The sequence below is a fragment of the Trichechus manatus genome, unplaced genomic scaffold (genome assembly GCF_000243295.1).
Source record: "Trichechus manatus latirostris isolate Lorelei unplaced genomic scaffold, TriManLat1.0 scaffold00236, whole genome shotgun sequence".
Lineage (NCBI taxonomy): Eukaryota > Metazoa > Chordata > Mammalia > Sirenia > Trichechidae > Trichechus > Trichechus manatus.
Window position 1 is genome coordinate 2,432,632 of NW_004444172.1, and position 10,175 is coordinate 2,442,806.

Here is a 10,175-nt window from a genome sequence, read left to right on the forward strand (position 1 = left end):
CAGCCCAAGACCATCCAACATCAGGCCCAGGGACCCCATCTGGTCCTCTTTCCCTGAAGCTCACTGCCAGGTCTCTAACCAAGGTTGTGCCTTTGAGGGAGGGCTGGGCTGCTGCCAGTACCACCTCTAAATGCTGGGTGGTATAGCAGAGGCCCACCACCCACATATCTGTTCGTCCCACTGTAGTAGGTTTCATGTTGCTATGATGCTGAAAGCTATGACACCACCATTTCAGATACCAGCAGGGTCAGCCACAGAGGAGCTTCCAGACTAAGACAGACTAGAAAGAAAGGCCTGGCAATCTATTTCCAAAAATTAGCCAATAAAAACCCTATGGGCCACAGCAGAACACTGTCTAACTTGCTTGCTTTGGACACATCATTAGAAGGGATCGATTGCTAGAGGAGGACATCATGCTGGGTGAAGTCGTGAGCCAATGAGGGCATAGGAGATCCTCAGTAAGATGGATTGGCACCATAGCTACAACAATGGAATGGAACATGCTGGTGACTGTGAGGATGACACAGGATCGGGCAGTGTTTCACCTGTTCTACACAGGGTCACCATGAGTCAGAGTCAACTCGACAGCAGCTAACAACAACACAGCTGAGATCATAACAACCTCACTTTTCACCCGGAAATTTACCTGGCGGCGCAGGGCCCAGGCACACACGGGCCTCAAGGCCAAACAGAACTAAGTAGTAGGTGACATGCCTCCTGCCCCCATCACATCACCTCCCCTCGGGTCAAGGGTCTGCCAAGACCATGTGCAGGAAGGAAGATGCTACCTGCTCTGACCCTGAGAACTTCCACGTGCCTCTGGACGATATCAATCAGTTTGGCGGCTGAGATTCTTTTCTTGCTAGCCAGAAGTCCTGGCTGGCCATTAAATTTCTTTTCTTTTTTTTAAGAAAAAAGATTGGCTACTTCATAAAAGTAGCTCTGGGAGGCAAAGTCTTTCTGGACAGGGGATCTTCAAAGGTGGGGAACAATTAGCAAAAGCATCCTCAGGGCTGAAGACGAAGGCTTCTGAACTAGGCAGCTGCAGAGGGGCTTCCTTTCTGACCCTGGCACTCCCGGTACACCAGAAAGGGGTGGATGAACGTCAGCAGGGTAATAAGCACCAGCGTCATGTTCACCTGGTGGGGAGAGAGGAAGGAGTGAGTCCAAGTCCAGGAGCCCACCCACGGCCGATGAAGGGAGCGGGCGGGCTCGTCTTCCGCCAATTCTGCCTCATTGATATTTTACTTTCCACTCAGACACTGTGCTGCCCCGGAGGAAGAATTTTCTATTATTTCCATTCTGCTCTGTTGGGTGGGTTACCAAAACCAAACAAACCAGTTACCATCAAGTCAACTCTGATTCATGGCAACCCCATGTGTGTCAGAGTAGGAATGTGCTCCATAGGGTTTCCAACGGCAGTTGGCCATGTTAATTCTGTGTCTTCAGGTACCCCCAGGACAAAGTGGTGTACTCCCACCAACCCCCATTTGAAAAGCAAGACCAAGGATGTGCCTGCGTGCAGAACTGTTCCTGTGGGGGGTGCACCAGGACAGCTTAACCAGGTCTTTGGACTCCCCCTTGCTGGGGCCCCCTTGGAGTCACCCCAGTTGAGTTGTGGTTGCTGGTCCAAGGTCAGGGCCCTCTGCTGGGGAGAACCAGGCCAGGGACACCTCCCTGGCCACAGTACTCACGGCAAAAGGGTCATTCTGGAGGGGTCCTTTGATGAGGGTGAAGATGGGGAACTGGAGCAGAGACACGATGGCCGACAAGGCCATCACCAGCCCAAAGAGCTTCCCAAAGTGCTCAGATGGAAAACTGGAGACAGAGACCAAAGGAACTTCTGATGAGCTTCAGGGGTCCTCCCACTTGTTCCCCAACTGCCCTGTCCTAGGCCTCCCCTTCACCCACTCACACCCACAACCCTCCCCCACACCTGCTCCTTTGCCCGGGCACTCGAACCAAGAACACAGACAAGGCACTATGCTGGGTCTTGGGAAGAGAGTAGGGACTGAGGCTGTGCCCCACGGAGGCCTCCAGAGAAAAGACAGGCACAAAAACAGATGACATGCCCAACAGTGCGTGCATATAAAAAAAAAAAAGCGAGAAGAGAGTGCCATGAACACAAAGAAGGGAAGAAACTTTCTAACTCTTCCCTAGGAGAGTTTGAACAGAATTAACACACGGGCTTTGGAGGGGAATAGGAGTTCACCAGGCAGATAGCAGGAGGCAGAGGGGACAGCGGATGCAAAGGCTCAAGTGTATGAACACTCTATACCTCTCACCAGCCTCCACCTCCAGGTATCAACACTCCCTCTATACCTGCCACCAAAACCCTGTCTCCCTCACCTGACCACCTCCAGGCCCACCTCTCCTCCCAGTGTCTCTACCTCCAGCACACTCCCCTTTGCCCAGCATGTCTGCCATCACAGAACACGTCCCAAGCCCCACTTACACAAGGGTGAGGAAGGCCGCGTTGCTCCCGTAGAGGAAGGAGCGGCTGACCACCTGCAAGATGAAGGTGAGGTACTGGAGGGAGAGGACAGGGACTGAGGCACAGAGGGCAAAGCCCAGGCACAGCAGGGACGTCAGGGCCAGAGAGGGCACCATCGAGTAGAGGGCCACCACCGAGGCTGAGGAATCTGGTCCAGAGGGAAGAGGAGAGGCTGCTGGAGGCGGGCACAACGGAGGACACGGGGAAGGGGAGGAAGAAAGATGGGAAAAGGGAGGAGCCACAATCCACCCATTTGCCCAAGCAGAAACCTGAGAGGCACCCTTGAATCTCACTGTGCTAGAAAGCAGGGACACTATGTAAAGCTAATGGGATTATGTGCAAAAGGACAGAGAAGCCAGATCAACAGAGGTCCCAATGGCCAAAGATGGGACAACTTGAGCACCAGGAACAATCATGATGGCAACAGACTGAAACAGGTCAGATATATTAACAACGAGACTTTGCAAAAGAAACAACTAGTAGTCGCCACTGGAAGTTGCTAGGCCACCAACTGCTTATTCTGAAAACTGGTGAACAGAGGGGACCTATCAAGCACTTATTCTGCCTTTCTTATAGGAACTGGATTTCAGGGTAACAGAACAGTTAATGGGGGAAAGTTTTTCTTTCTAGAGGGATTCCAGCTGTGAAAGGCAGAAGGAACAAGAGAAATAGGAAATCACCATGTTGCAACCCTAATAAAATAATGGGTCTAGGCATTGATCAATCAATGGCTGCCAAAATCATTAGGTATACAGTTGATGGGAAACTTTGTAATAAATGGATCAGACTGACAACGGATGAACCCATTGATCAATCGGAACAGCCTGAGAAGAAAGACAGCAGATACCAGGGGCCTGCTGACGGGATACCATCGGAAGCCTACAGCTCCACTTCTGGATTATTCTTGCAAAAAAAAAAAAATTAAACTGATTCTCCTCGAGCTGCTAATCTAACCGCCTATTTACAGGAAATACTCAACCACAGGAAATTTTTAGATGACACCAAAAGGATCCTTTCCAACAGGACAAGGATGCCAAATTCAACAGGACAAATGGCCCAGTTTCTTCCACAAATAATTGACAAGAAAAAAGGATAAAAGACACAGGAACCACATACATCGTGTGGACTGTGTGCGGATCCGAATTTGAACAAACCAACTTATGAAAAGATGTATTTGAGACAAGTGGAGAAATTCGAACAGTGACTATGTATTAGATATATTAAGAAATACTCCTTTTTTTAAGGGTGAGAATGATACTGTTGTTGTTAGCTGCCAGCGAGTCGGCCCCCAACTCATGGCTACCCTCAGCACAACCAAACAGAACGCCAAACAAAACGTGAACTTCCAGACTACGATGGATTAGCAAGAACGGCCTGGAGATCTACTTCCAAAAATTAGCCAATGAAAACCTGATGGATCACAACAGTCTGATCCCTAAGCCAGCATGGGATGGTGCAGGACTGGGTAGCGTTTCTTTCTGTTGCGCGTGAGGTTGCCATGAGCTGCGGGCTGACTGGATGGCCACTAACAACAACCACCAGTGGATGAATGAACGCAAGTTAGAACAAAAGAGAAGAGGCGCACGGAGGTAAAGGCAGATGTCTCCGCTCCTGGTCTCTGATCCTCTGGGACTCAGGTCTCACCTGTCTTTCCTGCTTCCCTCTGGTACTTCTGCTTAAGCCAGTCCATGAGCAAGCCATTCCAGGGGGCACACAGCACTCCGAAGAACTGAGTGATGGCAAATGCATTTGTGTAGGTGCTGACTGCAAAGGGCAGGGAGGGGTTAGGGGACGAGAAAAGAAAATTCCAGAGCTGCCTTATGAGAGGACTCTCCCACCCTGCCATGTCCTGCCTGCCCCTTCCTCCCTATACACCCAGAACCCCACTGGAGCACACAGCCCTGCTGGACTCAGTACCTATTCCCTGCACCCCCTGAGGTTCTAAGCCCCCAGCTTGGTAAGCAGAGGGGCTGTCTTCCAGCCCCGCCACATACCTAGTGCCCTGTCCCCACTGGCCAGGTTGGTCAGCAGAGAGTTAAGTGTGCCGATGAAGAGGTAGTTCCACAGCTGTATCACTGACAGCCACACCAGGTGGCAGGCAAAACGCCGAGAGAAAGCGTATCTCCAGAAGGAGTGGGGCGTCTGCTGCTGCCCTGGCCCGGGGATCTCTGATGGGAAAAGAGGACTCAGCATGAATCACAAGGAAAGTGGAGGGGTGGGATGGGCAAGAGAGGAGAGGCTTTAAAGGGACAGTCTGGGGTCTTCTATCCTGGTCTACCAGAACTCATTGGCATGCTCTCCAAAGCTGTCCCCAACTCATAACTCCTCCATGCCTTTGTCATCCTGGCCCCACCACCTTGAATGACCCCATCCCACTTTCTTCTCTGTCTCCTGAAACCTGATCTTTCACAGATTCACTGGATTCAATGATATTTCCTTCACTAACACTTTTCTGATCATTCTCAGCCCAGGATGGTGAAAAGAGAAGGAGAGGAGAAAGCCAGAGGAAGAGATGAGAACGTGTGGAAGACACATTGTTTTGGCCTGCTCCATATCCCTTCCCTTTCTTCTCGTACCAACATCCTGTATTTCTTCTGGGAATCTTCCCCTGCCCTCCTCTCCATGGTGCAGATGGGACTGTGAATTAAGTGTTCAGCCACTCCCTCTGGGGTGAGGCCTCAGGATCCATGGTTGGCCAATCTGATGGTTCTCCCTATAGAGGCAAACTAGCCGTGACTTTAGACGTGGATTCCAGGGGTATCCTGGTTCTACCTGGCAGGTTAGTTTTCCCCTTGACTTTGTGAGCTTCCCAGATTCTATTCTTATTTCTGCTTTAATTAATCAGCCATGGTTAGTGGTGTTTGTAACCAAAGACCCAGAAGAGGTAGAGGAGGGAAAGGAGGCAGCGATGGAGATGGGACATGGCAGGGGAAGACCCAGGAGGCCTGCAGACATGAGACAGACAAGCAGATTTAGTACAGGCGGAAGCACAGGGATGCAGGACCGAGGAGGGGTAGGCAAATAGTGGAAGGCAGACTTTAGGGAAATATGATGAAATGAGGAAGAGAGAAAAAAGGAACAGAAAAGAGACAAGACGGAGAAGAGAGCGCCTGGGAGCTAGTTCTAGTGACCCTCTGCACGAGCCGAGGCAAGCCCTGCCCCTCGCTGTGCCCTCTCTATAAAATGAGTATGTTGGCAAGATGACTCTAAGGTCCTTTCTCTGCCTGACCTTTCCGGACCTTGAGTCCCTAAGCAGCCAGCACCGTCACGGGAAAGGCCAGGCTCTGACGGGGAGATGGGCTGAGGGGCTGCGCTCACCATCCAATGACAGGTGCTCCTTCGACCGGCGCTCCACCTTATCGGGCTCATCTGCTTTCTCCTCCTCTGTGGAGCCGTTCCCAGAGCACAGGCTGCAGAGACAGAAGCCCCACCAGCCCGGCCCTAGGACTGTGAACCGAGCCCAAGACTCAGGCCGGACAGAAGAGTGCAGGGGATCCCGAATTTCACTGCACAATAGCATCACCTGGGGTGCTTCTCTCTCTCACACACACTCTCTCCCTCTGTGTCTCTGTGCTGTGTGTGCTGCTGCAGCCCAGACTAATTAAATCCAAATGTCTGGGGGTGGAAGCCAGGCTTCTGTATTTTTTAGAGATCTCCAATGAGGCATTGGTAGTTCAGTGATAGAATTCTTGCCTATCACACAGGAGACCCATGTTCGATTCCCGGTCTATGCACCTCATGTGCAGCCACCGTTGCTACAATGCCAAACAGGTTTCAGCAGAGCTTCCAGACCAGGAAGAAAGGCCTGGTGATCTACTTCTGAAAATCAGCCACCGAAAACCCTATGAATCACAATGGTCTGATTCACAACTGATCGTGGGGATGGCACAGGGCCAAGTGGTACTTTATTCCGTTGTGCACGGGGTCACCATGAGTCAGGACCAACTGGACAGCAGCTAACAGCAAGAAAAGATCTCCAGGTGATTCTAATATGCAGCAAAGTTTGGGAACCACTGGAAGAGTTGAAAGAGTGAAAAAGCCCTAGGTTCAAATCCCAGTCCTGCCTCTTCCCAGCCTTGGGAACACAGCTCAGACTTAACTCTCCCAAGTGTATTTTTCTCATCTAGAAAATGGAAATTAGGAGATCTATGTGAGGGGATGATTGTGAGGCTGACTCAGAGGGCACGCGGGGACTGGCAAACAGCAGGTGAGCAGTAAATGAACGCCCTCCCTCCATGCCTTGTGCTCATAAACTGCAAAAGTCGTCACAACTCTTCACCTGCCCTTGGTCTCCACCCTCTGCAAAGGGACTCTGCAGCTCTTCCCATCAAGAGATGGACACTTTTTCCCCACCCGCTGAATTCAAGCGGGCCTTGTGAACTTCTTCAGGCAAAAGAATGTAGCAGAAGTGATGCTGTACCAACTCCAAGCCTTGTCGTTTGTTGTTAGGTGCCGATGGGTCACTTCCGACTCATAGCGACCCCAGATACAACAGAACGAAACACTGCCCAGTCCTGTGTCATCTTCACAATCATTATGCTTGAGCCCACTGTCACAGCTACTGTGTCAATCCGTCTCACTGAGGGTCATCCTCTTTTATACTGACCCTCTACTTTACCAAGTATGATGTCCCTCTCCAGGGACTGGTCCCTCTTGATAACATGTCCAAAGCAGAAAACTCCTCACTCCAAGCCTAGGCCTCAAGAAACCTTGTACATTTCTGCACTCCCTCTTGGAACCCTGCAACCAGCATATGAACAAGCCCAAGCTAGCCTGCTGGAGGGAACACTATCATGTAACCTGGTCATCCCTGTCACCATAAACTGCCAGACACCCACATGTGAGTGAGGCCATCCTACCCCAGCCAGCCCCCAGCTGACCCACCAGATGACCACAGATGCACAGTCAAGCCCTGTTCAGATCATCCAAATCTGGCCCTGACCAGCAGACTGACCCAGCTACCCAAAGACTTGTAAAACATGAAAACAAAACCAGTTGCCGCTGAGTTGATTCTGACTCGTGGTGACTCCATGTGTTGCAGAGTAGAATGCACTCCATGGGGATTTCAAGGCTGTGATCTATCACAAGCAGATTGTCAGGCCTTTCTTCCGAGGTGCCTCTGAGTGGGTTCGAACTGCCAATCCTTTGGTTAGTAGTCAACTGCTTAATGGTTTATGCCACCCAGGGACTCCTTGTAAAAAATAAGAAATGCTTAATATTTTAGGCCACTGAGGTTTGGGTACTTTGTTATGCAGCAATAGCTAACTGATACAACCCTGCTTTAGTCTTCCCCTCCTGAGACAGGGTTCCTCTGCCCTAGATAACCACATCTATCCCACCCCTGCTTCCCACCCCAGGTCAGATGCAGGGCCTTCGCTTATGCCCACCAGGTCACAGTCCTTACCCATAGTGGTAGTTGGGGGGCAGTGGGTAGGGGATGTGCCCCCGAGGCATCAGGAAGAAAGTGCGCCCAATGTGCCAGGCACTGCAGACAGACAGGAAGAGGAAGGAGGCCCTGAGGCTGATGCCTTGCTCATAGAGAAGCTGCAGAGAAAGGAGAGGAAACATCAGTGTGAGAGGCAGGCCCTGGAACCCCAGTTCCCAAGAAAGAGCCTCAGTACAGGCTCCTTCCCACCATGCTGGAAGCTGATTACGGATACCTGGTACACACTCACACTCACCCTCACCCTCACCCCCACCCAAGGGCCCTGGCAGCAGCAGGGCAGGTATCTCATCACCCACCCCACAGCCTGCACAGCCTCTTAGCATGGCTCCTTGGACATCTTCCAGCCCAGTGCCTTTTCCACAATAGGAGCAAAGTCTTTGTGTCCAAACAAAATCTTACACAAAAATTCAATTTACAAAACAGATCAATGGAGAGCTGCCCAGTAACCCTCCTTCTCATTCCCCTTGGTGAGCCACGTAATATCTAACAGAACCCCTAACTGGTCCTCAGAGCTCAGTTTGAAAACCACTGATGTAGCCCAACCTCCTCTTTTTACAGAAGATGAAACTGAGGTCCAGAGAGGCACAATGAGATGTCCAAGGTCAGAGCAGCAGCAGCAGAGCCACATTAAACTAAAAACTCTCACTCGTGCTCCAGTGCTCGCTCCCCTTCCATTTCTACAATGAGAGGAAAAAAACAGAGGTGCACCCAGGGCAAGGAGGGAGAACCTGGAAGGTGGCTCTTGTACCAGGGGTAGGAAGATTGAGTAAGTATCCAAGAGGCTCAGTCGCTGGGTGTCACCAAGCCAAGGTGCTCATGGGACTAAATTAGACTTATGTTTGGGTAGTGACTCCCAAGGCTCCTTTTCTCTTCCTCCATGGCCAGTTGCCCCTGGCCTAACACAAAGCACAGAGGGCTGTCCCAGGTTGTGCAGCTTGGGTGTCAAGGACCCACACGCTTTCATTCCTTCCTCTCTATTATCTTTAATGTGTTAGCTTTTGTCCTCCAGATTGTTGCCTCATAATCACAAGATGGCTGCCACAACTCCAGCTATCACATCCTCCTACAACAACATTCAAAGAGGAAGGGTGGGAAGGGGGATCAAGAGAGAGGGCTTTCCTTTTGCTCTGTTCTCACCTTTCATCAGGGAGGAAAATTCCCCCTCAAGTCTTCTAGTATATACCCTCTTCATCTAATTAACCAGGACTAGATCACACATCCACCTCTACTCATCACTGACAAGAGATTGTCACAGTTGGCTCAGATGAGTCAGGATTCATCCCCTGGACTGGGCACAGTGTTGCCCAGATGAAATTGTTAGCAATGAAGACAGCGGAATGGCTATTGGGTGGGCCACTAGCAGCACTGGCAATAGTCCATATCCTTGCTACCCAACATCAGGTTTCAGGAGAGCCGAGAGACCTACGTGTCTGCCCCTGCTGCCCCTATTAGCAACCCACCACCACCATGTCCAAACTAGAAGCTCACAGCAGCAACCATCTCATTCCAAAGGGCTCCCAACCTCTTCTTAGAGGGGAAAGGTCCACTTGACGGCACTGGCCCAAGCACTGCATGGCCATGCCCTCCCTTAACCTCTGCCCAAAAATCCTAAGTGTGAAGAAGGGGCCTAATGGCTATGAGCTCAAGGCTCAAGAACTTGGGTTCAAGTCCAAGTATCACATTTCTAGCTGCAGGGCCACGAGCAAGCATCTTAACCTCCCTTAGAGTCAATGCCTCCTCTGTAAAATGGAGGTAAGATAAGTACCTCAGAGGGTTGATGGAAAGAAAGCATGCCCAGTTCATAACACAAGCATCTGGCATGTATACATGCTCAATAAATGCTGGCTTTTGCTATTTTTACCTTAATGATAAGGAAGACAGCTGAGGAGGAGTCAAATGCCCCATTGTAGAGCGTGATGATGGTGGAGCGGTGTTTTCCAAATAGGTTCCCAACCTGGAGAACACCCAACCAGCCTGAATCACTTATTTATTCATGAAACAAATATGTTCTGGGCACACAGCCTGTGCCAGGTCCTCACGATACCCACACCCACCCTGTGCCTCAAGAGCTACATCCTGGCTTGGGCCAGCCCCATCTGAAGCAGCCCATTGTAGAAAAGTGCTTCTCCCTCCCCTCCATCCTCTCCACCCTCCCTCCATCCTCTTACCCTCCCCTCCATCCTCTCCACCCTCCCCTCAATCCTCTCACCCTCCCTCCATCCTCTCCACCCTCCC

At 50.9% G+C, this 10,175-nt stretch overlaps 1 protein-coding gene across 2 annotated transcripts in view; it reads right to left on the reverse strand.

Moving 5' to 3' along the window:
- Positions 1 to 1,034: 1,034 nt before the first annotated feature.
- The window catches only part of SLC43A3 (solute carrier family 43 member 3), a 30,707-nt gene continuing 21,566 nt past the window's right edge, over positions 1,035 to 10,175 (reverse strand). For both annotated transcript variants that reach the window (XM_004389251.1, XM_023743137.1), the window contains exons 5-12: positions 9,802 to 9,894; positions 7,899 to 8,038; positions 5,813 to 5,904; positions 4,489 to 4,662; positions 4,139 to 4,258; positions 2,456 to 2,642; positions 1,695 to 1,818; positions 1,035 to 1,139 (exon numbers count right to left, since the gene is read on the reverse strand). In XM_004389251.1, coding sequence (XP_004389308.1) covers positions 1,035 to 1,139; positions 1,695 to 1,818; positions 2,456 to 2,642; positions 4,139 to 4,258; positions 4,489 to 4,662; positions 5,813 to 5,904; positions 7,899 to 8,038; positions 9,802 to 9,894 — 1,035 coding nt within the window. The remainder of the gene's footprint in view (positions 1,140 to 1,694; positions 1,819 to 2,455; positions 2,643 to 4,138; positions 4,259 to 4,488; positions 4,663 to 5,812; positions 5,905 to 7,898; positions 8,039 to 9,801; positions 9,895 to 10,175) is intronic.